This window comes from Lepidothrix coronata, unplaced genomic scaffold (genome assembly GCF_001604755.1).
Source record: "Lepidothrix coronata isolate B3197 unplaced genomic scaffold, Lepidothrix_coronata-1.0 Scaffold60, whole genome shotgun sequence".
NCBI lineage: Eukaryota > Metazoa > Chordata > Aves > Passeriformes > Pipridae > Lepidothrix > Lepidothrix coronata.
In genome coordinates, this window is record NW_016690240.1 from 1,310,060 (window position 1) to 1,337,504 (window position 27,445).

Genomic DNA, 27,445 nt, shown 5'->3' on the forward strand with positions numbered 1-27,445 from the left:
ATAAGCTATGTAAAGAAACTGATAGAGAATAACATATTATAGGACAAGAATCAATAATTTCTCTTCTATTATGTCCCTTCAAACTGCCTGGATGATCCAACCCATCACCTGAGATTATCCCTGCACTCTATTTCAATGACTTTCTGGTCTCCAAGTTGGCATGGCAAATCAAAGTATATGCCATTCACCTACGCCATCCTGGTACCTCAATAGCTTCTAAATCACTTAATTCTCTGAATTACACACTTTGGAGTATCACTCAGATGAGAAACTCAGCTGAGCTAATGCCCGGGAGTTTTTTTGACTCATAACAATTCTTAGGATCACTGACACACAGATCAAGCTGCAGCATATATCAGATGGATCAAAGATGGAAGGAAAAAGTAGCAAATGCTTGAGGTCTTCTTTTCATAGACCCATTCCCAGCATAAAACCTAACAGACAAAGCTGAAAACATTGCCTTGTAATTATCCAGCATGAAGCCAGACATGAAACATTCTTTCAGAATTTGCTAGCCAAGGCATGCACAAGAGGGTGCAGTTCCACCTAGTTCAACGTTTGCTGTGGCAGAAAGGAACAGTCACTCACGGCAATCATGGGAACATTCCACAGTCACCAAAGTGAAAAGTGCAGTCGTGAACAAACCCCTGCTATAAAATAACACGCTCTTAACTGTTCCTGGGACTTTTATAATTACTGCACACTCCATAGCCAAGTTACAGGCATGAAGTTCTCGTGCTTTGACAGCCACGTTATCAGTGTTCATTTGTAGATATATTTAAAGGAAAAGTACAAAGACAGTAAAAATACCCCCAACCTCATTTTTCTTAAAGAAACAACTTTTTAAAATGTACAACTCATCCGCTCCATCCTCCCCTCTCCCCAGCAACTCTGTCCAGGTTATATTATTCTATTCAAGTTAAGTAAGAAAAAAAATTCCACTTACCCAGCATGTTTAATGTCCCAATAGTGTTGGTCTTTAATGTTTTTATAGGATTATACATGTAATTTGGAGGAGAAGCAGGAGATGCTAGATGATAGATCTGGTCCACTAGAGAAAAATGGAGGGGGGGAGCATTATTATTTTCCCATTAACATATTAAAGGAGATAGCATTAGAGTCAAGAAACAATCCTCTGCATTTCCTAGCACAGGAACTCAACACTTCCTGTATTGCTACCCACAGATAATATGTATGGAAACCTGTTGTAACCATTAGAAAGACTTAATTTTTAGTAAAACAAAACCTAAAGCATAATATATATCTCAACACTGCTGACAAGATACAGATGACTGTGTTGGTGTTCACACTTTCCACTTGTAAAAATTTTACTTATGTCAGAAATGTTTAGAAGTTGCAAAAGTATTTGCAACAATCTGTTACCCTCAAGTTTTTAAGTGACTACAAGCTTCAGAATATTTTCTGAAATGGAATTTGATGCAAAAATGGTAGAAATATTTTTGTAATACCATGAGGAACCATTTGGAAAAATAAATATTGTATTTTTATTTTTAAACCATTTGTCAATGAAATATTAATGGGGTTTGTATCATATTTATATATTAAATATATATGGCAAAAAACAGGCATGTAACTTTTGTCCTTTTTTCCCTATGATGATGACCTTTGTTCCATGCTATGCTTTGGATAATACAGCATTTTAGCTTTAATTAAGAAAACAAACACACAAACCAGAAGCCAACACAGAGATTTCAGTGCCCCTCCACTCCCTGTTATGAAATATAATTAACCTACACAAGTCAAAATCCATTGTCTGAGATAGGAATGCAAAGGTTGAAGACACTACAGGGAAACAAGGATTTTTTGTTCAACTATAATGAAAACAAAGCAATGAAAATTTTTATAGTATCTGATATTCAAAAGTTCAACCTGCAATCTGTTCATAACGTGACTGTTGTAAATATGTAAATGTCTTTCTGTCCTCTATGTAACATGAATAACAGCCAGCCAGAACTATGTGAAAAAACAGCTATGGATAAGTGAATGCAAAAAAAAAAAAAAATTACACATAAGATCAAATGAGAGATAGTGATGTTTAAGAAAAAACAAATTCCCTACACCAAGGTCAACCAAGAAAAGCAATCAAAAGGTGATGAATTAGAATGGCAGGACAAAAGAGAGGGAAAATAATTCCTTCTTTGTATTTCAAAAGAAAAGTAGTGAGTTTTTCTTTTTAAGAAGACTCAGCACTGCAACCTGACAGAACCTGGAAAAGTCAAGGCCAGGTGCTATTCTGACAGAAGAAAATACTGCATGGCATAAGGCTGTCTTGCCCTAGAACAGAACACCATTGGTCAAACAAATGTTTTTTTCCTTTTAACTATTTCCTTAGGTGTTTTATTATTAACAAGCAATAGCAAATCACGACATTAAAAAATAAAGCTGTATTTTGACCACATATTGATTTCTCTCATCCCTCTGTTGGGTTTAACTTTCACAGTATCTGTGACATAATGAATGTTTTTCTTCCATTTTAAATGAATTTTACTACTAAAAACAGGGTAGAAGCATCCTTGACTTTCAAATGAACATTTTTTTTTTCTTTTTCTCCATTTAAATATAACTATACTTGTTTACACAACACAAGCTGTATATGAGTTACATCTAGTAGGGAAAAAAAAACACAGAATGGTTTGGGTTGAAAGAGACCTTAAAGATCATCTAGTTCCAACTCCCCTGCCATGGGCAGGGACACTTTGCACTAGACCAGGTTGCTCAGAGCTCCATCCAGCCTGGCCTTGAACTCTTCCAGGGATGGGATTCCCACAACTTCTCTGGGCAACCTGTTCCAGTGCCTCACCACCCTCACAGTAAAGAACTTCTTCCCTATCTCTAACCTAAACCTATCTTCTCTCAGTTTAAAGTCATTACCCCTCGTCCTATCATTATATGAAAAAATAAAAAATCAAATACAAAGTTATCCCTGCTCACAACTATCTGAGAACACTGAAATGTTAGAGAAATGTGCTTCCTGTTGAAGATTTCCCTTCCTTCCTGATTCTCAAATTTCATTTGACAAAGTAAACACACAATCCTTTGCTTTCTGACCCCTCTCTCTAATATAAAAAAAGCATAGAATTAGAGCAACAGCATATATAAGTGGCTTGATTTATCCATGTGAAAGGCACAGTTTTCAATAGTCTATTAAGCAATAAAACAATTAAAATTAGTTAAAAGTCTTCAAAACACAAACCTCCTTCATATTAAAACATAACATCCTTTGTAAGATAAGCACATGTTCTGATAGTAATGTTTTAAAAACACTGGCTAAATTGGCATGGTAAAATATTTAACCTACTTTCTTTCTGAATCCTTAATGAAGTGTGCTTGCACATAATGTCAAGTTTTTCTAGATTAACTGCTGTGTTTCAGGCTACTGGGCAAGCTCAGTTGCTGCCTTCTATGTAACATAGCTCAGATAAGTGCATACTAGCTTATCTGTAGCAAGCACGTCAAAGTTTACCCAATGCTGCAGCCCTGCATTATTGGCATCACATCAGAAATCAGGCAAAACAAATTATGATTAAATTTTATTCACTGCTTAAGTTTACAATATCAAGAGTGACCAAAACAAGGAGAAATTATTTCAAGTCAAACCTCACCCCAGAGAACAATTAACTACCAGCATAAATACAGGATGAGTTTCTAAGGCAATCTGCATGACTATCACTGCAAGTTTTACTGTCATGACAGAATAATGGTATTTGTCAGTATGCTCGAGCAGATGCCACAAAATGTATCTATCTCTTATATGCTGCTGTGCTGTCTTTGGTCTACAGGTGTTTACCTCTAGAGCAGAGATGAACAGCTGCCTAAAAGATGTCAAAACAGCCCAGAAAGCTAGAGAGATACAGTTTTGGTAGTTGTGTAACATTGGTGAGGATTTATTCTCCCATAAAAAGGTGCAGAGAAGTACAATTTCATGTAGCAAATCTTCTGCTACTTGTTCTTGAATTAACAGAAAACAGTATTTCCAACCACTATCAACTTTGGTACAGCATCAAGGGAAAACTTTACACACAAGGCACCTATAATAACAACATAAATAGCATCCAAAGACTGCCTGATGCCACGAGACTTGGAGGAAGCAAGCTCTCAGCTCAGGCTTGATTCCAAGCCGTGCCTGCATTACTAATGCAACTGAAACTTTTAGGATTTCTGTCTTCAACTTGAAGCTAATTAATTGCTCTGCACAATGAAGAGTGACATGGAATAATTACTCATAGCTTTGGTCATTATTGACATTGTAAGCTTAAGCAGTGAATAAAATTGTAATCAATTTTTGTGCTGGGGAAATAAAGCAAAAATGTAGCACAGGGTAAAGTTTAGTTGGTCAGTTAAAGTTTGACATGCCTCCTACAGATAAGCCCTGAATATGAATAACTTGACTGACTCAAGTTATGCCTCTGAATATAAGTATCCCCCTCCCACAGCACGGTACTGTCGTGAAAGCAAAGAAAAGGGCAGACTGGAAGCTGGCAAAAGGAATGTTTAGTGAAGCCACTGAACGCTGTTTGCACTCAGCAGGTAATTCGAGAACGGTGGCTCAGAAAAATGAACAAAGCGATAGTTGAAGTCACCTGCAGCCAACTCAGAGTTGAACTCTGACCTGACTTTTATGCTGTTTCTACCTACCTATTCCATCATAACCTCTTCTAAATCTAGTTTTCAGCAAGCTGTGGTGAAATTTTTGCAAAGTGAAAATATCACTTCAAAAGCATTTTGGTCTGTCAGTAATTTACTGCCCAATCCTAGTCTGTTGAAGCAGTAGGGAACTCTTTCCTGCCTCCCTCTCCATCCACTTAATTTTTGCTTTTTTTTCAAATACCTGCTGAATTTTTGAGAATCAGCAGCTCCTATAAGAGGGGTTCCTTTAATGGCATGTGACAATTCAGACAAACAGGGTGGAAAGTTACCTTCCTTTTTGCCACACAAGGATACAGCTAGGCCTGTGACCATATAAGTGGTCATATAACTGTTAGCTAGAAACAAATGCATATAAATACAAAGCCCCAAAAGTTTCTTATAATCTTCAAGTTTATTTATTTATTTTTAAACAAAAAATTAAGTGTAATGAACAGTGTTGGAAAAAAAAAGAAAGAAAAGTGAAAACAGTCTTATCCCTTTAGTCCTTCATTTCTCCTTGTTTCCCAGCTAACGATTGCTTTAAATGAAATAAAGAGAAGGAGCTGGGGGAAAACTCAGGTTTTCCTTGCCAGAAGTACAGTCTTGGCTGTCTCAGTATGGTTTGTCTCAATGTACTTTTTCCCATATGCACAAAGGCAAAAATAGAACCCTGTGCTGAAAAGGTTCAGCAGAAGCAGAACTAGCAGAGAGATGGAAGATGGGGCATTTGTCAAGTGTCAGATGGCCATCTTCTCGATCAAAGGGACAGGCAGACAAGCAGCTCCAGGACCTTCCCTCTTGCCCATTAAGGAATCTTTAGTACATCAAGCCTTGGACCAATGGAAAACATCACTGTTTTTCCAAAACATTTAGAGAATGCTGGACATTTCAGCAGGGTGAAAAGACATATTTCTCCTGCAAACTTGTCACATTTGATCCATCAAACTGACGATGTTGAGACAAGAACAATTATTTCTCCTTCCACCTTCTCTCTATGAACTGTCAGGTCTAAAAAATATCTACTATTTTTTTGTCTCAGAATTTCATCAGGCCAGCCAGACAAAGCCACCTACCTAGCTTGGCTGACAACCTTGTGTGCTCTAGCACGAAGCTGACAGTTATTTAAGATAGCAGGAAACTTAACTCTGTTCCAGTCATAACTGTGGAAAGCTATCCTAGCTACAGCTTTTCACAGGCTTAACTGTTTGGGTGCCTGGGACAGTAGCTACTGGAGGACAGAAAGAAATGCATCTAGTTATTGACCTCTACACCTCTTCCTTATTACATGAGGCAAAGAAAAAAGGTTTTACAGCATTTAATTCTGCCCATCAAGAAGCCTTGAGCTAGCTTTGCAAATAAACCAGTGCATTATTTGAAAATAATCGTGTGAATGGTTGTGCAAAGCTTTACATAGGTAAGTAAGGACCATAAAAGAAGAACAAATGATAACAACAAAATTCTGAAAGTTTTGTATGTAACTCATATTGGGGATTAGAACACTCTAAACCACTGGAACACAGCAGCAGGTAGTTTACCAAGAACAGGATGGTAGATTAGTAATAAAGAAAGATTAAATAAATTTGTTATAATTTTGCTGGAAAAAAGGCAAAAAATTAAATTCATTTCAAAATAGCACAGACACAGAAGATAGCATAAACATTCAAGCCAGATATACAGTGGCAAATATAGAAATCTATGCTCAACATAAAGTTTAAGTAACATATTGGAAAATAAATAGCAACTAACACTTGTCAATTATGCCCTTTTCTAGGTGAAAAGCTAAAAAAAAATCCCTAAAATTTAGCATACATGGAATCTGCAATAGCTAAATCTGGACATGAATGTTCAGTCTTATGTTTTCCTTAATGCTAAACAAGAACGATCAATATAAGCACTCACTTCTACAAAATACTGCAATTAAACTACCTTCCTTCATATCATCTTTCTTTATTTTCTAGCCATAATAATGCATGTGTTCTCTATGTTTCCTAAGTGATTGGTAAGGGAGGAACCTACCACCTTTCCTATGCTAGGAAATGACCATCTTCAATTTCTGCCTTCAACACGTCATAGTCCCAGAAAGGACTAAACGGGTCACTAAGTCCACTAAGGACCTGCATCCATCACTGTATTTGCTAGTCAGGAAGTACTAAGCAGAAAAGCTTTGATCAGAAGTGGACAAACAAGTTTCTACAGCTTGAACATAAAAAGAGCTATGCCAATTCCATTACTGTAGGTCAGGTCAGAGATACCGACACAGTGAAGCGAGACATTTCTATTGCCCCGAACTAAAAAGGACTACAAGTAAAAATAATTTCCCTGATGTCAAAAATGCTGTCTGTAACTTCAGACAAACTAGAATAACTTCATAAAGGTTTACCATATTGCTCATACTAGAGGAGTTTTGGAGAGCTTCACTCCAGAGACTGAGGCACCAGTGCACTCAGCTCTGAACAAACAAAATTAAGCAGCATATGTCCTCTGCCTTGCCGTAACATTCCCTAACTGAACAACCTAAAGCCACTAAGTTAAATGTATTAAGTATCTGTCAGAGGGAATAAAGGCTAGGAAGGGAAAAATCTGGAAGTTCAAAAGAAAAAAGAAAAAGGAATGTATTGAAGACACTCCCTATGCCTCTATTTGTATGCTTTAAGTTACCTGTGAGATGCCCTTGAAGATACTGAGAACATTGTTTAGTAAAATGTTATCATCCTGACTTCAGGAAGCTATAGACTATTTTTTTGACCAATTTTGTGAGACTGTTGGTTTTAGCCTTAAAGTCAACTCAGACCCACAAGCTAGCAAAGTACTTAAAACTAAAAGCTTTTTGTAGTCCCAGTCAAACAAATGATCTAATAAAGTTCTATAAAGTTATTTTACTTACATATGCCTATAACTAACAACTGCAACACCTCCTGAAAACTCTGAAAGCCCATCTCCTCATAACTATATATGCCACATACATACAGCACTTCTCTCAACTTACAAAATGTGTTTTTGTTCTATCATTTTGGAAGCTTTTCAGTGAAAGTCAGATGAGCCAAAACTACCTTTGCATTCACAACAGTCACTGAAATTAGAGCCAACATTTAAGAACTGTTTTTCCAGAAATCAGACAGCTGGCATGAAGAATTAAAACAAAACAAGAAACCAAGATCAAAACCAAACAGCTTTATTTAATGGAAATAATTGAAGATGAGTTAATTTCAGGACACGAGTGATAAAACAGTTCATCCTTATTCACCACTTACACACACTTTTCTTCTCTGTCATTTCACTTTTCTGTCAGTTAGGCAGTGTACATGCATTTGTTGTAACAAGTCTTTGAACATCAGAATGGAACTACTCTTCACTACTCTGCCCAAAAAAGAAATAACCTGTTTGGTTTTCAGCTGCCACAGACTGCAATTTTAGAAGTGTTATACCAATATTTTTCAAAACGTCTGTGATTAGTGAAATGAAATCATTTCAACTGAGTCAACTGATGTGGGGATTAAGTGCACCTTCAGTAAATATGCAGATGACACTAAGCTGGGTGGGAGTGTTGATCAGCTCGAGGGTAGGAAGGCTCTGCAGAGAGACCTGGGCAGACTTATCAATGCACCACAGACAACTGCATAAGGTTCGATAAGGTGAAGTGCTGGGTCCTGCACTTGGGTCACAGCAACCCCATGCAGTGCTACAGACTTGAGGAGGAGTGGCTCAAGAGCTGTTCAGCAGAAAGGGACTTTGGGGTGCTGTTTGACAGCTGGCTCAATAGGAGCCAACAGTGCGCCAAGGAGGACCAACAGCATCCTGGCCTCTGTCAAGAACAGATGAGGGAAGTGATTGTTACCCTGTACTTGGCACTGGTGAGGCTACACCTCAAGTACTGCATTCAGTTCTGGGCCCCTCACTTTAAAAAGGACATTGAGGTGCTGGAGCATGTCCAAAGAAAAGCAACAAGGCTCATAAAGTGTCTAGAAAACATGTCTTACGAGGGAGCTGGGTTTGTTTAGTCTCAAGATGAAGAGGCTCAGGGGTGACCTCATCAACTCTCCACAGTTATCTGAAAGGAGGTTGTAGTTAGGTAGGGGACAGTCTATCCTGCCATGCCTGCAGTGAGAGGACTAGAGGAAATGGCCTTAAGCTGAGACAAGGAAGATACTACAAAAGAATTTTTCATTGTTACTGTGTCAGGCATTGGAATAGGTTGCCTGGAGAGGTGGTTGAGTCACCATCCCTGGAGGTGTTTAAGAGGCATCTGGATCTGGTGCTGGGTGATATAGTTTAGTGGCTTAGGGGTTACAGTGGTAGCGCTGGGTTGACAGTTGGACTGGATGATTCTAAAGTTCTTTTTCGACTTAGATGGTTCTGTGATTCTAAGGGTTTTCACTGTTGACTGGAAAGCTGTGGCATTTTTAGGCCCATGTTTGTTTCAAATTTGTGAAAGGTGTGGCAAAACCAAACCAACAAACAAAAAACTCCACAACCAACCAAAAAGAAACCCAAGGCCTTAGTGCGTTTATTTAAACTGTGAAATAGTTCAGCTGAGGACATCTTTCAGGTTGGGAGAGTTTTAAAGGGAATAGGCATCTATCACCTTATAGAATATTGTTTTAAGGCTTCCAAATGTGGCTGAAGAAGTACGAAGAAGAAACACCAGGGGGAGAAGGATATAGGCTATGCATACCTGTCTGAGGTTTTCTTTCACATTTATTCAACTGCTGGAGCTATTGCAGAAAAGGGGTGTGTGCCTAACAGCATTTGATAACCAGGCCTCAAGACTGAAAATCAAGAGAGATTATTTGCTTTTTAGAAATCCAACTTGTAGAATGACTACCATCTTACTACATCACCTTGGAAGTGGCTTATATTTTTGTGTGTGTGTGTGTTTTGGGGGGGGTTGAGGGAGTGGCTTATATTTTTGTGTGTGTGTGTGTTTTGGGGGGGGTTGAGGGGTGTATGGTGTGGGGGTTTTTTTTAAGGTTTTTTGGTTGATTGGTTGCTTTTTTTTCCAGGGTGGAGGCATGTATGTGCTTTTGGGGTTGAGGTTGTTCTTTGGGAGACTACATGGCAGTTTTCTGTTTTGTTTGTTTGTTTGGGGTTTTTTGTTTTGGTTTGGTTTTTTGTTTATACACGTACTTAAGTATAACTATTTCACAGTAAAAATACAGACTTCAGGGGTTTAAAATGATATAAAAACAAAACCTAATTTTTTCTACCAATACACAGTCAACTCTAATGCAAAGGTGGGTATAAACAAGACAGAACTAATTCTGAAGCCACTATGTAAACCCAGTACATTACTTATGACCTACATTTATTTAATCTAAAATCTCCTTTAGCATTTTTAATGCAATTTATTACCCTGGAGTGGATCACAGTAACACCAGATCAAGCATCCATTCTCATTTGTTCTCCAAATAATATCTGTATGTCTTTACACTATGATTAGTAGTAACGTGCCACAGTGTTCACAAGTAACTATCTCAGGGAGATTGCAATCTGAAACAATGTAGAGAATGAGGCAGAATATAAGTAAAGGTGGATTTCTGCATTTTTTTCTGATAATAGAAAAAAGAGTAACAAGAGATTCTTTTCTTTACAGACCACTCTTCAGAAAAAAACCTGTCTTTCTGTATCAAAAAAATCCATTTATTAGTGTATTAAACCTCTATACAAGCATAAGGCAGAAATGAGAATAACTTTAAAAACCTTAAGTATTTTAAAAATGCAGAATTCAACTAAAATAGGAAAAAAAGGGTTAATATAACTATTTTAGAATTATTTTTTTTTACTATTTTCCATCTTTCAAGATTCCTAAACTACTTTCATTCCATTAAAGAATTCAGGGCCCTTGCTCTTCTGCTTGAAAAAGCCCAAGTGAAAGCTACGTTCTTGCGCCTTTTCCACTGACATTACCAAATGCTAAAGCAAAGGAAATCCTAGTAGAGGAGGAGAAAGACATTCAGCATTACAGTCAACCAGAGTTATCACAGGCCTAAGAAATAAAATGTGTGTTTAGGTGATTTATTATTGTCTCTGCCCAATCTAGATCAGGATTCAAGAATGCTGAGTGCCACTTCATGCCATGGATCACAGATAACGACGCAGCCAAGGCAGACTGTGCGCAGGCACCACTGTGAAGCTCAAAGCTACGCATCTCGAGACTAAATTCACTTTTCCAAATCAAAAGTGAAATCACTGTTCTTTCTAGACCAGAAATGAGGTCTCTATCAGAAATAAAACAGTGATTACTCTCTCTGGAATTCAACTGTCGAACAACTTTATATGACCTGGCTTAAACAGGACAGCAAATACGCAGAAATTCTCTAGATACAAACCTACTTTTTATCATGAGTTCACAGTCATTGCAACTTCTATTGACAAGTAAAAAGGAGAAAATGGGACTAAGAAAAGAAGTATCTGATCTGTATGCAAACTTGTTAATCTGTTGCAAGAACTATCCCCCACTGCCTCTAAACTGGACTCTAAACTCTACAATGAAATCAAATTTTATCATGTTCTTATACTAGTGTATGAAAGTTAATTTTATTTTAACATATAGCCATGCCAGCTTCAATTTACACTGTTGGAGGATGAGAAGACATTCAATAAACTACTCACTGAATAACATGCTATAATTTGTTGTCAGCACAAAATGGGGAATTGGTGTCTTAATTACACAGAAGATGAAAAGGCAACTGAAGGATTTCAGAATTCCCATTCATTAGTGCCTAGTTCGTTGGGCAACAGTATTAGCAATGATGATAATTCTCTGAGAAGGTTTCAGGTGCTATCAGTCAGAAATAAGGTAATGCAGGTGAAAGGTTAGGAAAGCTGACAAATTGAAGTGGCTGAAGTATAAGCTACCAGCACCTGGAGTCAATTTATAAGATCCTTGTCCCATTATCCTGTCTGTAGAAGCAAAGGTTTGAAGTAAAATAACAGGAGTAACTAAACCAGTGCATTGTCAAAATAGAGCAGGAGCATGTGTTCACGCAGGACTGTTCCAGTAGTGTTGTCAGGAATTCATCACAAGCTATTACACAAGAGATGCAAGTGCTAGAGATTTGTTTTGTGAAATCCCATCCACTACATTTAGCAGGAATAAAAAAATACAACTGAGATTCATTTTTTTGTTTTAAAAAATGAGCAACTCTATTGCTACAGAGTTTTAAAAGGATGGAGCAAACTCATCAGAACTGCAGTGTAATTTGAGTAATCCTTTCATTGATTCATTATGTACTTATATACTCCCATAGAAGTCTATAAATCCATGTATCTCAAATACAACTACCTTAATGCTATCTTACAATCTGGCATAGTAGTTTGAGGTTTATGACAGTTTAGATGTTGAGCTACTACTTTGAAGCAGAATGTTTTTCTGTTTCTTTCCTTGTTTAGGATTGGTGGGGTTTTTTGTTTTTCTGTTGAAAACCAGGGAAATTTGGTGCTGCTGTTTTCCTATTCTACAGATTGCAGAATGCCTGTACCTAAAGTAGGAGCAATGTTTTCTACAGAAGACACTTTGGGGAACTAAGGGAAGCTAGCTTCCTCTCAACTGACCATACACAGTTGCAGGATGCAAGTGTAGGGTAACTGAAGCCCTGAATTAAACCATGCAATTAATGAAATATCTGGACTGCAGACTCTGTGTGTGTAACCCCGTGCAGGCACACAGGGAAATGGGACAATGAATGGAACAGACAGACTGACCCACTGCCATCTTGCCTTCTCACGAAATCAGTCACATCAGGAAATTTTTAAGATCTCCTTCCTCCCATCCACTCATGAAGAACAGATTTCAAAGACAAAAGCACTCTGAACCTCTCACTCTATAGTGGTCACAGAAAATAGACTAATAATAAACAAAGCACAGAGCTATTACATAGACCAATCCAGAATTCAGTGCATAAATTTAATTTCTTTACAGGCACACATACTTAGAAGGGTAAAGCACAACAAAGTGCAAATACCAAAGCAGAGACGACTTACCTTCAATGTACAGGGGCTCAACGACATCGTGATTTATCAGTTCGAAGTTCTCATGACCAATCCAGTGCTCCACATTTCTTTTCCTGCCCGTAAAGAAGTTGTCCACAACTGTAACCTCATGGCCATCCATCATTAGTTTGTCAGTAAGATGAGAACCCACAAACCCTGCTCCTCCAGTTATCTGCGTTAGGACAGTTGGTATAAATTTCTTTTTCTTTTTACAGAAACACTAGACAAAGTCTACAAACATGAAGACAGAACAGTAGCTTTCAGATCTTTGTTTACTCCAGGGAAAACAACTCCAACAACAACTCTATTTCCATACCTCTTTTTGTTCCAAGATTTACAGCATTCAAAATTTCAAGAGACATATTTGACATGTTTCATCACTGTCAGGCTAGAAGTTCAGCTACCTATTCACATCAACAAAATCTCTCTTTCAGATTACATTATTTTCCTTTTTTCTTTCAAATTGGATTGTGCCCTTTTATGCAACAGCGAAGCCTAAAGACACAAAAAGGTAATAGGAGAATTTTCTGCAAATTCCATTTCCCATAAAAAAAGAGATGACAGAATGCCAGGTTATTTTTGTGTCAGATTTATAATATCTGACATGTCAAATCTAGCTTTTGTCTTGTATAAATGGAAGACATGTTGGGTGTTCTAAGTAAGTACTGCAAGTTTTCACCCAGAAAGGAGGAAGGAAATTCTTTGAAGACCTCTCATTTGAAATATCTGCTAAATCCAAAATCATTCCTTTTGTATTTTAATGCATTCATAGCTCACATCGTTCTGGACTGAAGAGGTCAGGCAGTTGGTCTAGATGATTTCTGCAGGTCCCTGACAACTGAAAAAGTTCTATATCATTAGCTCTGACATGCACCATTTGCCTGTCTTGGAAATTTCTGATGTTTTATTGCAAAGAAACAAGCAGAAAAAAATATTTAAAACCTCATACTCTTGTTCCATTGCAGATGTACAAGAAACAAGAAAGTTCATTATTTTTTCCCCTTCTGCACCTCAGACTTCAACAGTAAACAGTCAAAAAAAACCCCAAAACTCAGTACTGAAGCAGTCAATGCAAGTAAGTATAACAGCAAGTTGTGTGACACATCCAGACAGATCTATCTACAGAAGCAATTATTTTCTCTGCATTTCATAATCTGTTTTCAGGAACAAAGACATGACAGATCACCAGTCTCAACAAATGGACTTGTAAAGCTCTGTGTGGCATCAGCTATATTATATGACTGCCTGATCAAATTCACATTTTCAAAGTGATTCAGCTGTTTATGTCCATTCTTCAGCTGCAGCGACAACTAACTAAACAATGAAAGGACATGGTGTAATTGTCGAGCAGGAATCTAATGGTGTGCTACAACAACAAAGTACTTTGTGGAGAAGGATGAGATGCCTGGAGTTCTTTCACTTTGGGTTAGTCAACGGCTAAACATTTATCCTGCCCACCACCTTGCCATCCACTATTTTAAAAAGCCAGATCAGCAGATTTTTTTTTTTAAACTAGAAAAAAGATAAAGGAAAACTACCAAAGACTGAAAAGGGAAAAAACCCCTAAAAAATTCCCATAAAAACTACATCTGTTTTCTTTTGTAAAAACTTGAATGTCCACTTCTTGCATTCTCACACTTGTTTTTCTTATTAAAAATTCAGGACGACCAGTGTTTCAAAGTAACTGTAAGTACCAGCTAATAAAAGAATCATTTAGTTGGCCTATTTAGTATTCTTCTGAGTTTGTCAGGGCTTCCTTGTAGCAGATTCAACATGTGATTCAGTTCCTTGACAAACCTGAAGGAGAAACAGTGTTTAGGAGAAGCCCTCTTTGAAAGAAAAAAAAGAATCTCAAGATTCCTACCACGCTGCAACAGAGAGGATGGAAGAACAGGTTTCTGGCAGAATGCTGTGAACAAGGAAAGAAGAAGAATAGTAACTGAGGCAGAACAGTCCTCTGCCATGTGCCACCACACGAGCCATGCATGGAAAACCTACTGCCATAAGCTTATCCTGTCTTGGAAGTATGTTGCAGCCTTCCTGAATGTTCCAAGGGTTTTGGCTTTTTTGTGGTGACGAGGACAAAACTTTTCTGTAGATGACCTGAACCTACTCCTTCAACCAAGGCCCAAGGAAATCTCCTGCTTCTACTTGTATTTCCAAGATTGCAGAGAAGGCAAACTCAATGCTTGCACTATATCTTTGGTGCAGTAAAACAAAGTGTCTTCTTCCCAATCTCCCTTTTGGAAAAAACCACAACAAAACCAAGCACTCCTTACAGCACTGTGCTATATGCAAGCAAACAAACAAACAAACAAAAAGGAAAAAAGAAAAAAGCACAAACCAATTTTGTCTGGAAAGAAGTTTCCAATTACTTTAAACCTGCAAATAGTTTTTATGATAAATCTAAGTTAGCTTTATTAACATATCACTTCCATAGGTAGTAGACAAAGAAATAATTGAAAAAGGAGCTGAATTTCCCCTGGAAAAGTACACAACTGTGTAAATTATGGGTTTTTTTTCATTACTTGAGGTTACATTAAAAAAAAGATTATTTATCACTGAAGTTCTTTGTATAACCTTCCTGTAATCACTCATAACAGCATAATTTCTAAATATGACTTCCTGCAAATCACAATGACATATTAATCTACACAATCATATATTGTACATGAATCATCTCCATATCAGAACAGAAGTACCAGCACTTGGGGCTTCATAGGAACAAATAAAAATATTTAATTACTTAGTAGTGCAAATATGCTTGGTAACTTCAGCACCTACTAAAGGGCACAAATATTACTGATAATTATCTCCACTAGAGCCACTTCTAAGGTTCGACTATTTGTTACATGAGTTCATTTCTTCTGTCTGTAGTCAGATTCAAAACATGTCATGTATTACATGGAAATCATATTCATTTTTTATTTTCTGCTTTTATCAGTTTACTGTACTCAATTCAGAAAAAGCTCCACCCAACAGACTGAACAAATGCCAACGCTATCTTCCATAATATTAACAGAACTGCTTCTCTGGCATACGAAAGCCTGTGGCTTAGTCACTTCAGAGAGCTCAGGAAATGGATAAATCACGCACAACAGGATGAAGACCTCTTTTCAATGGAAGTGACAGTGTCCCTAGTCGCAGCTGAAATACCATCATTACTAGCAAACATCTCCAAACATATGCAGTGTATAAAAAAAGAATTGCTAGAACTGTTGTCTAGTCAAGTCAGTGCTGTGGGTCTTTCCAGGCTGGAGCTGGAATAAATCAGAATTTAAGATGGATTCTAGAAAAAGATGCACTATCAACAAAATACAAAGAAAATTATCTACTGAAGTTCACTTGGCTTGCCAAGTCTTGAGAAATTTTGAAGTGTCATGCAAGGTCTACATGTGACCTTTATATGTGGATTTCAGCTACTCAAAACATGGATTCTTGTTTCTCATAGGATTATGACAGCAACTCAGAACAGAACTGCCCACATGGGCAGGAGGCTTGTGAATGCCCATCCAAGTTGGCACCAAACTAATCCCTGACCATAACAGAGAAGAAACGACAGAACAACTTGCCATTCCTTTTGGTCAGTTTTCTCTTTAGAAATTTAAACTCTACAAAATACGCAGACTCCCCCAACAAAAAGGTGTTCACCTCCAGGTCAGCAGAAAACACTCCTATTTCAACTACTTGCCATCTCTGTTGAAATAACAGATTTCAACAAAACATCCAGGATTTTTCAGTGGCAAAGTCAAAGTGAACATTAAGAGCTCCACGGCCTGTTAGTAGCTTTCACTGACACTTTTCCTGAAAGCACCTTCTCACTTACACAGAAAATATGACATTAAGGTTATTTTATTACCCTTGCACATGAGGCACACAATTTAGGAATTTTCAGACTTAAACCTCTCTCTGCTATTCTCTCAGTATATCTTCCATATTCAACAAGGGCACAGAGAGTCTACAGATCTCCTTCCTTCAGACTGTCACAAAAATGACAGAACATCATTGCAGAATTAAAATAATTTGATAACATTTTTAATGAAATTTTGCAAGAGCAATGAAGATTATTGCCTAACAATGCAGCAAAATCACAATTTTTTAATCTGCATATCTTCAGTGTTTTTCTTCAAAATTTTGAAGTCAAAGCAAATGAAAGCATCAGGTAAGTTAGGCACTTTAGCAGGGTTTTGTCCTAGACTTTGCTTTTTACAACAGAGGCAGAAGTTCATACTCTATGTTTACACATCTCAAGTAGCTATACTTTCTCTGTCTTCAAAACATGGGAAAATTTTTTCCCAGTTGACAAAGAGAAAAAAGGAAAAATTTAGGTCACAGATAATGTCAAAAGTGTTTACAGACAGAACTGGAAAGCTGATGTTGCAGCACCATTCACTAAGTTTAAGAATGCCCTGGATGACTACTTGTCCTGACTTAACCTGCCACCCTATTCTACCCTCAAATGCTTATGATGCTTCAAAATAACAGAAACAACCAAGAAGATAACAGAGAGATGAACACTCCCCGCAGAGCAGCTGTTTTTCCAGCCTCATGACTAGATTTTGCACCATTCGGTCACACAAGCTTTCTGTCAAGATGTGCCTAAAAGTTTCCCAGGCTCTGCAAGTTTAAGCCATCTGGGAACACACACAAAGATCTGTTGGCAATGCAATTTTACAATGTTACAGAGGAGTTTAATTGGCAAATCAAATCTCCAGAACAGAGTCCAAGTCTCGTGTTCTCACACTCAGCATATGAACAATAACACAAAGTAAGTGAAGCACTACTCTGTGCAACATATATGACATACAAGGTAATTTACTTTATCCCTTTTCATGTCTTTAATTAATCCTACAAGACAGATTACATTTCACAGAATTATTTGGTATTTCCCAAAAACAACCCCCAAATAAACACCAACTTACCAGGATTCTTTTACGATCCTTTTCTGATAAAAATTTCACTGGTGGATATTTCTGGGTAAAACTACAGAACATTTCAAAACAAAGAAGAGAAACTAAGTGAGTTTCAGCCCTTCTGATTTTCTAGAATGAATCACTTGACTTCTATTTTTTGAGAGAAGAACTGATGCCAGGCATAATATCACAAGAAAATAAAACAATAAAACACAAACAGCAATTGGACATTTTTTTAAAAAAGTTCTAAAAGATAAACAACCTTCTTAAAAGTTCTGGAAAAGAAAGCAAGTTTTGTGACTTACAGCATTGACTTGGAACACTTCTCCTTAAAATTTCAATGAGAAACTTACAATATAAAGTTTTAAATCTCCTTAAAGTTTCACAACAATCGAAGTTTACAATCAGAATGTTGAAGAAACATCTCATAAGATACTTCCACAATTTCTACCAGAGAGCTTATTCTGTATGAAAACTAATCCTAATTTGCTTCTCAGAAACATCTAGACTGCCATTGTTTTGATGGTCTTCAAGCTACTGCCACTTCAGTTTTGCACCTTCCTTACAAGACCTTAATCAAAACAAAACCATTGTAAAATAAAATTATATGACATATAAATCTTAGGTGCTCTATCAAGCTCTTGATACTTAGAACCTTAGACAATTTCATGAATGTGAAATTACATCACTTTTCTCCTTCCCCAGTATATATTTTGCATACAGCAAAAGTCCTCTCAAAGAAGGTGTGAATTTTAATTTATTTATTTATTTCAGTAATTAGCATCATAGTCTTGGCAATATTTTAATAGCTCAGGTGTTTCTTAATTAAGTATCAGTGTGACACTGCACGGAAATCAAATTATGGTTACCCTTCTCCTCCAGTAAGTCCACATGACAGAGATGCAACTGGATGTATCACACAGGAGCCATATATACCAAGAGTTACATTTTCTCCTGCTCACAAACACATGCTGACTGAACTGACCCTAAACCTCTGATCTTGAAGCACTTCCTCTGCTTCCAACCTGCAGTACTGGCTCAACAAGAATTTTTCAGAGGTAAAGCACAGATGGTTCTGTACTTTGTCAAATTTTCATCCCACTGTGAAAGCTGCTTTCAGTTTTGTTTCTTGGATAGGAGAAATATGGTGCTGGAACCTTCCAATGTTAGCCACACAGGGAGACTGAAATAAGAAACTACTTACACTTGCCTTATATCACTATACAGGTCACTAACAATTTCTTTAAGCTGAGGCAATGAAAAACAGCAGTGCATAAGCATAATGCAGAAAGTAAAACTCCTCCTTTCTGTGACAGAAAGGAAAATTCATCAATAACAAGAGATTTATGGAGGTCAGAAAAAGTTTAAGTGCCAAATAACTAGATGGAAGGCACAAGTCTGTCTTCTCCATTTCCAAGACCAATATTTTAAGGTCACATTAATCCAGCACAGAGTCATATTGCTGCCAAAGGTACCTCACAATCACTTTTGCTCCTTCTATTACACCAATACTAGTTCAGAAGCAGTGGGATAGAGTCTGGCAGCCAAATGACGATCTTTTGGCAACAACATTGAGTTTATCTTGACCTAATGCTTGCCTTGGTGACTTGATGGCAATCCTTTTGCTGTGCAAGCTATTAATAAAGACTTTCCAGCTTTAGCTTCAGTTAAACAATCTCTTGTCATGAGACTAGCATTAAGGAATTCTTGTTTTTCCTGCTTCTCAAAAACATGACTATGGCTTGCTTTCACATTTTATCAGCTTATGAGGTAAGAAAACATTGACACTAAAGTCGGCTTTGCAAGCAGGATCAGCCTTCAGGCATCTGACAGTGAGTAGTTATTTACTGTCACTTTACATAGACATAAAATTAAAATATTATTAATTGCAACAACCCACATGCAGCTAACCAGTAGAGGCAAATTAATGCATTATTTGAAAAATCCAACAATAATAAGAGCCCACATTTTGTGAAAGTATAATTCCCAGACTGCCTCACAGAGAGGTAAAAAATATTTTCATTCTTTCTCTTCTTTGCTAGAGATCTGAAACAAGACTCATCAATACATGCAAAAAGAAAAGAGCATTTAGATGGCTACTGGGAGAAGTTTTAACTCAGTGGTTCCACTCAACAACTCACTGCTCATTTGGAAAAATATAGTAATTATTAAAAAAAAAGAAAAGAGCCAAAAGGAACGTGCTTCCACAAAGGTCCTCTGTGGATGGCAGAAGAAAATACCTGAACTGACAGTAACTGAAGCTGAAGATTGACTGGGCTATCAATAAAGGTTAAAGAAATCAATTGAACAGTTATAATTAGTATGGTAGTATCACATGCAACCACTACAGGTAACAAACACAGTCTGCAATTTGTTTTATGTTGCCAACCATGGCTAGGCTTCGCGAACGAAGATTTGGGAAGGCTCTATCCACATTTGCTACAGGCACGCTGGTGGCTTATGAGGCCAATACGTGACAGACATATCCGATTGCAAAAGGCACAACAGAAAGACTCCTTAGATGGTGTATTCTGCAATACACAGTTCTTTCTGCGTTGCCTTTTTTCCTCGAGAGTGATCCTACGTGTGTTCTCGAAGGAGACAGCTGCGTTATAGATGGTGTGTCTCCAGGCCTCCCGATTGGAGGCCAGAGTAGACCAGTTATGGTGATCAATATGGCCAAGGCTGAGATGTTGTTTCAGGGAGTCCTTGTATCTTTTCTTAGTTAAATGCACATTAAGAGATGAGCAATCAGATCAGTATTGTCACTGAAACAAGTTGCATGTGGCAGGTCACTGAACCTTTCAAATCCATTGTAAAAAACAACTGAAAATTTGTCTCTTTTTTTTTTTTTCTTACAGCCCAGGAGGGGTGGGAGGAGGAGGGGCAACTGCTCACTGGAATGACAAAACTCTAAACACCAAAACACTCTGGGTTGTCAAGCAAATCTCTGGCCAAGAGCAATGGTATTTCTGCCCCCCTTTCAAGGGGAACAGCACACAACCACCAGTATGCCATATGTAACCTCGTGGGCTTACTGGTACTGCTTGGACAAGTTGAGAATTGGTCCTCAGTAATGCAGCACTCTTGGCTGGCTGTTTGCTTGGGACACCAGCAGTGTCACCTGCAAAACAGTATCACTGTCAAGGCAACATATCCTTATCGGAGCTGACAATTCCCACCCCTGTTCCAGACCTTGTTTTGTGATGAAAAGAATCTGCCCATGAGGACACTCAAATCAGAGAACTGATCTGACAGAAAGGCAACTAGGCTGTGAAGAGAGGGAGTTATTTGCAAATATACACTGAAATCCCTGGTTTCCCCATCCAGCTTAGTCAAATGGTTCTGATGGCATAAAAGTGAGGAAATGATCTCGCAGGGTGAACACAAGCAGCAAGGGAGAAACGGATGAGGCTTGGATTTTTACTTTTTTAGCAACTATGTCTATTATATGCACTTGTGGATCTACAGTACATATTTAATATTTGCAGCTCATCAAAAAGCTTGTGTGCTTTTTCTCAATTGCATCATCCAGTTTAATCCAAGACAACACATTCCCTTACAAATCCCGAGAGAAGCAAGTCAGTCAGGCTCATCCAAAGCTCATACACAGACTACAATTCACAAGCAAATCACTGTAATTAGCTGAACCATGGTAACTGATCACAAGCATAGGAAAAATGAGGTTAAACATACTTTCAGTCTCTTGAAGTTGAAACCAGTACATGTTAACACACACCTTGGATGGACTTTCTAAACCATGGTAATCCATTCATCAGATGGACTCCAAACAGTAAATTCCTCCACACAATTTGAACTTTACAAGAATTCAGCACTCCCAGTTTGCTTTAGTGGGATTAATCAGCCTGAATACCTTAAGCACGAGTATCTTTCAGCATTCAAGGCCCCATCCTCACTTACACATAATAACAACTCAAACGTGCTGAGGGTATATACAAAACATTTTTCTCAAGTCTACAACTACAGAGTTGACAGCTACAGAACAGAAACCGTGCCTTTGAATTGCTTCCCAAATTTAGCAGAAGACATACCTTTTTTCTAGATCTTTGATTTTCTCCCTTAGAGGTGCAACAGCCTAAAATAAAGGAAAAACATTTAATCTTTGAATAAAACTCGACTCACATCACAAAACACACATACAGGGAGCTACTTTTGAGCAAAAATCATGGCAGTCTGCCATGAAGAGCTTTACTGAAGACACTCCAAGAAACTTGCATCTTAAAGCATCCTTTACATAAAAAAGCCTTGAACCTTTTCCACCAAAAATCCAATCACCTAGTACAGTGTGAAATGAAATCCCTTAGCTTACCACTGAAAACAAAACACTCTCTAGGGCTACACATAAGTTGAAAGCTATCAGAAGGTTGTCACTTGAAATGGTACTACATAGCAACACATCAACAACCAACATTAATTTGTTTTGTAGAAATACTTCTAATTAGAACTAGACAATTCAAGAACTTCATAAACTGAAATACGCTGCATATTCACGTTAAGAGGAAATAATACGGTATTGTCATTTACATTTATTAAATATTTAGCTCTGTGGAGCAGCAAATAGCTCTTAAAACAGTTATTCTGATGGTTCAAGCTTTAAAAAGATCCAGAAATGCTCATTTCTCAGACCTTACAGTAACTCTGCTCTACACATTGAATTTCAAGCATTTCATCATTCTTTAACAGTTGGAATTTTCACAATGCTTGTTGCTACACTTACCAGAATTAAAGAAAAAAAAAAGGAAAGAAAAAAAGAGAAGAGAGGAATGGAAAAAAACTAAGAACACAATCTCTCCACTGATTTTAAACAATTTCAGTGGGCTCCTCATTGCGTTCAGAGGAACAATTGTTATATAAACCTGCTGGAATACAAGACATTAGACAGACCAGACTACACTAATACAGTCACTCATACCCACACAAGGGTAAGGGGTATTGACCTCAAGGGCTTCTGTATCTATTAGACGCTTTGCTTTATTGTTATTAGAAGTCTAGAACATTTGGAGAAAGAATTGTTGCACATATTCTTAATATCTCACAACAAACTGAGGTTGAAATTGAAATTCAGAGGTACTGGTACAGAAGTTCAGAACCACCAGTGTGTTCATTTCCCATGCCTACTCCAGAAATTACAGGGCTCATGCTTAAAGCATTAGTACTGTACATCATTCCCAACCACAAACATTGCTATTTGTGTCCATTATTTAAGAACAAAGCAAAGCATTTTTGGGCAGCTTCAAGTTTCTAATGAGATATATATACTTCACATTTTGTTAGGGTGACAGAGGAATGAATTTGTGTATATCCTTTCAGTAACAAATTCAACAGTTCTCAGAAGGATTCTACCACAGTCTCTGCAGCAAATGCATCAGCAGATTTATTACTTTCAAGAAAGGTTTTGAGGAAAACAAAGCAGAGTCATGCATCCATGTTAGAAACTCAACTGTAGCAAAGAACGGTTCAAAAACTTATGTACAGACACAAATCCAATGCTTTGAATGGTTTTAGCAGAATGGAGAGTAATGAGATAAAACTAAATGCACCTCTTCAACATGAAATCAGTGAAATGGAGTCCTCAAAACAGATTGCAAGTATTAGCAAACTAACCTCCTCTATTTTACTCTCCACCTTCTGATCCCCATTTTCTTGAAGAGTCCTGTTGGCAAGAAAAGAAAAAAATCTTAATCCATACCTAAGCAATAGCTGCTCCACTGCACCTTCATCATGCTGTTAAAACAACACCTTCAAAGCATCTCGAGTTAGTATCATTTCAAAGACATACTTAGAACAAATTAAAGTGGGTGGTTCAATTCCCACTGAAATCAGTTAGCTTTATCACCAAGTTTGGCAGAAACTGAACCAGCCCACAGGAAAGAACAGTAACTACAAAAATGACATTGATTCTATACAGAAAATTAACTTCATTTTAGAAAAGCATCTAATCACTGTTTTTGAGTGTAACTTTACTGTGCAAATGCCCAAAACTCTCTTTGAGGGCCTCTGTACACTGACAAAACATTTTCCCTTAATGCCACAACAGTATCAATCAAAGACAGAAAAGGACAAATAGATCTCACTTTGAACTTTTTCAAACACAAGGGAAAAAAAGCCCTATACTAAAATGTGTCTTAAGTGACCACCTCATGGGCAATACTGACTTCTCACACAAATGCTAGTCATTTGAAATGAAGTCAAGGATGATGCATGTTGTGGTAACTTTTGAAAACAGAATACCATCTAAGAAGCTAATGTCTTGCACAAATCTGTGTGGTCTCACTTAGCATCTAATTGTGTAAAATATCTCAATGAGTTGTGTTCATTCTTGAGTAAACTACAAGTGTAGAACATTTTACCCCCTGCATATAGTCTACGTAATTTTCCTTACATTTGCATAATTATATTTTTTCAATTAAACCTTCTGAAAGGGGAATTATTTATCTTCCAGTAGTAAGTTTTTGCATACTAGAGGATTCATAGGTATCCAACATAAAATGGAGTTCTTTCATAAATAAAAAAACAGAGCTCCTTTACTTGGGACTTGAACTCATTACACCCAGGGAAATAGAAGATCCTTTGTTAAGCAGATATATATATACACACCATACTGTTAGAAGTCAGAGCAACGATTCCCTTCATAACCCTCTGTAAAACTCTTACCTTTTAAAAGTCAGCTCAGTCTATTACTGAGGCAAAAACCTTAGTGGTCAGATTCATTTTGTGGTATCTGTAAAAAGTACAGTAAATTCCTACACAAAGACACACAGACCCTGAACCATCTTTTCAAATCAGATTGTCATTTATTGTATTAGTGGCAAATAACAACCCTCCAGTTAACATTGAATGAATTTACTATAAGGGAGCAACATTAAGCTATCCTAGTGGATTTTGGAAATGTTTTTCCAAATAACAGAAATTTCCAAAAAGCTATGCAAACAACTGTGGAATATATAGCCTTTCTTCTCTGATAAACGAGCAGGGAAAATTTGGAAAACCCCTCAGTATATTAAAAGGTCGCCTCAAAAATAGTTCCTACTAATTCTGGAACTGAAGGACTGTCACTGCAGTTTAGTATTTAACGAGCTCTTCCTCCTAAGACAATCTTACTGGCTGAGGACCAACATCAGACATTCAGAAATAAAGTTTTCCCTCTCGATAGCTCTAAAAAGGACATCTCAAATAATAAATATGCAGGTAGTGGTAGAATTTGTAATAACAGCTTATCAGGGAATAAACACACTGGATACTACATCCACCTGTCCTCTGCCAACCCCTCTCTGAGGTTCTTGTCCTTCCTTAAGAAATGCTCAGCTGCTCATGTAACAGCTGCTAAGCTTCCACAGTTCTCTGGTCACGATAACAAGGTAATCTAAATGATATCTCCATCTGCAAGACAAAGCAGCTCAGCAGCTGTTTGCCTGACAGCTGAGCACTCTGTGCATCAAGGGTGGGAAACTCCAAGAGGAGTAGAGCGGACAGCTTGGGACAGGAACAGATCCCAGAGAAAGCTGTCCTGGGTGAATCAGAGCCCATAGAAAATTCATTATTTTTCTTAGTTTTTCCTCAAACTTTCCTTACTCTGTGCCGCTAAGACTGGCATGGTAGAGTACCAAAACCCTTCAATAGCAAAACAACATGGTGAAATATTTTGTCCTCTATACACAATGACTTTGTTATAGGGAACGGGCTGTACCCATATTCTCTTCAATTTCTTTTGCAGCTGTGAATTTGCAGCTGGTGAATTTTCCTGGAAGACAAACTCACATGCAAGCAGAAATGATGTGAAAATCTGCATGTTTTGCATGCATATGCTATGCCTTTCTATTTCTAAAGGAAAAAAATTCTAGGGAACAATGCAGGATTTTTTGCTTTTCAGCAGTTAAAACATCAGATTATCTCCCAATTAACTCGGGAAGAGGAAAAACTCTCCAAACTATGTTTCTGATTCTAGGTACAGAAACACAACTATGGTGAGAACAGCAGAGAATCTGCTGCTCTTCAATATTTAAACCCATATTATCAGTGAGATACAGTCAAATCTGCGCTGAGAAAAGGAGAATCCAAGCCTATGAAACCAGGTATGCCAACCAACTTGCCAAAACTGGAAGATAAATTTGTGTAAAGAAAGGTAGATGTTGAAGTGTGAGTAAGATCCTGGGTGAGATTTGCAGCACACACACACAACTCTTTTTGAGACCGAAACTCTGGATTTAAAAAAATGGTATCATCTGCTTAGCAACCACCCAAACAACAGTGTGAGCTGCTGTTCTGTTTTCTCCCTACTTTATATATATTGACATGTTGATGGGAAAGGTAAGTTAATTTTATTTTGCATAAGAATATTCCATACAAAAATGATATACATTACCTCATATTGACAAAGTTTCCCCATACAGCTGAAAAATAAGAACACAGAAAACATTACAGTGTCATATAACAGTACATGAGGTAATTTTTCCTATTATCATCAGAAGGAATTTAGGACAATATTAAGTATGTTAATCACAAATTATCTAAATAAATTGCATACACACACCCCTTCAAGTATCTATGACACAGTTTCAAAGCGTGGGAGGAATTCTGATGAGATTACATGAGACAATAAGGAAATGCACAGGAATTATCTAAACTATAATTTCCCACTGTACACAGATTAAATAAACCGGAACACTTGACTTGTTTACTGGGGACACTGAAAAAAATGACAAGAGCAAGAAAAGAACCCTGTAGACCTGAACCACACAAATTGGAAACTGCAGAGTAACAAGAATAAAGACTGGCCACTACAGGTGAGAGCCGAACCAGTCCGAAGAGATGCCACAAGAGTCCTGCATTAAAGGTAGCAAGTACTTGTGCACATGTGTGTTCTTTCTCTAAACACATACACATTGTGATGGATACACAAAAGGTACCTAAGTAATATAACCAAATGCCTCAGTAAGCAAACAAAACCCATTTATTACACTGTTTGTATGGAAAAAGTTTTATAGAAAGATAAATCACAGTCTAGAATAGCACAGCAAAGACGCATCAGTTTCTGGGTTCACAAAAAAGATTCATCTGCCCAAATTATTTTCTACTAGAAAAAAAATCTTTAGAAACTGTTCAGGGTTTAAGTAATTATAGGAAGACTATCAGAACACTGTTTTTCCTTTCAACTAGGACAAAGAATGTAGTTTAAAGCAAAAAACTGAGAAGCCATAAACCAGACTACACTGACAAGGAAGACTTGACAACTTCAGATCATCAAGATAAACAAGGTTAACATGGAACAGTTAAGGGACCCGGCAGAACAAGCAACACAGCAAATATACCCCACATATCTCCAGAAAATCATTCTGCAGTTGCTCTTTAAGGATTGAAATGACACTGGGTCTTAAGAAGAAGGAGTTGTCTATATGCAGTATTTACATACATATAGAAAGCTTCTGAAGTGTCCTCAGTTTTTGTAAGCTATATTGCAGGTCTCAAGTAGCAGCTATTGAAGTATTTTGCCTACATTTCGGCTCTCCAGATTCGTTTTCATCATTATTACTTTCTGAGTTCAAGCAGAGGATGAGGTGTTACAGAAACAAGAAAAAAAAACCACTGCTACAATCACAGGCACCTTCCGGGCAGGAGGAAAAACAAAACATACCCAGGAACAAGGAATGGGAAGACACAACTGAGGATGCAGTAATGCAGTTGCTGTTCTACCCTTTAGGGGATGGCAAAGCTACTGAAGTGTTTGTAACTGCTGAGTGCTGCTGATTAATTCAAAGAGTAACTCAAGCGAATCCACGACAGACTATCAAACAAACTGTAGGAGGGCACTGTGATATCTCTGGTGGTGTCATAAAGCCTCATGTCATCTTCTGGGAAAAAGATAGGGAAGCTTTATA

General features: G+C 37.5%; 1 protein-coding gene across 3 annotated transcripts in view; it reads right to left on the reverse strand.

The window, feature by feature from the left end:
• Positions 1-27,445, reverse strand: part of UXS1 (UDP-glucuronate decarboxylase 1) — a 56,082-nt gene that overhangs the window by 17,505 nt on the left and 11,132 nt on the right. For 2 of the 3 annotated variants that reach the window (XM_017817382.1, XM_017817383.1), the window contains exons 2-7: positions 25,933-25,960; positions 23,175-23,223; positions 21,602-21,645; positions 17,559-17,619; positions 12,628-12,808; positions 947-1,051 (exon numbers count right to left, since the gene is read on the reverse strand). In XM_017817382.1, the coding sequence (XP_017672871.1) occupies positions 947-1,051; positions 12,628-12,808; positions 17,559-17,619; positions 21,602-21,645; positions 23,175-23,223; positions 25,933-25,960 (468 nt within the window). The remainder of the gene's footprint in view (positions 1-946; positions 1,052-12,627; positions 12,809-17,558; positions 17,620-21,601; positions 21,646-23,174; positions 23,224-25,932; positions 25,961-27,445) is intronic. The other variant, XM_017817384.1, reaches the window with a different exon arrangement.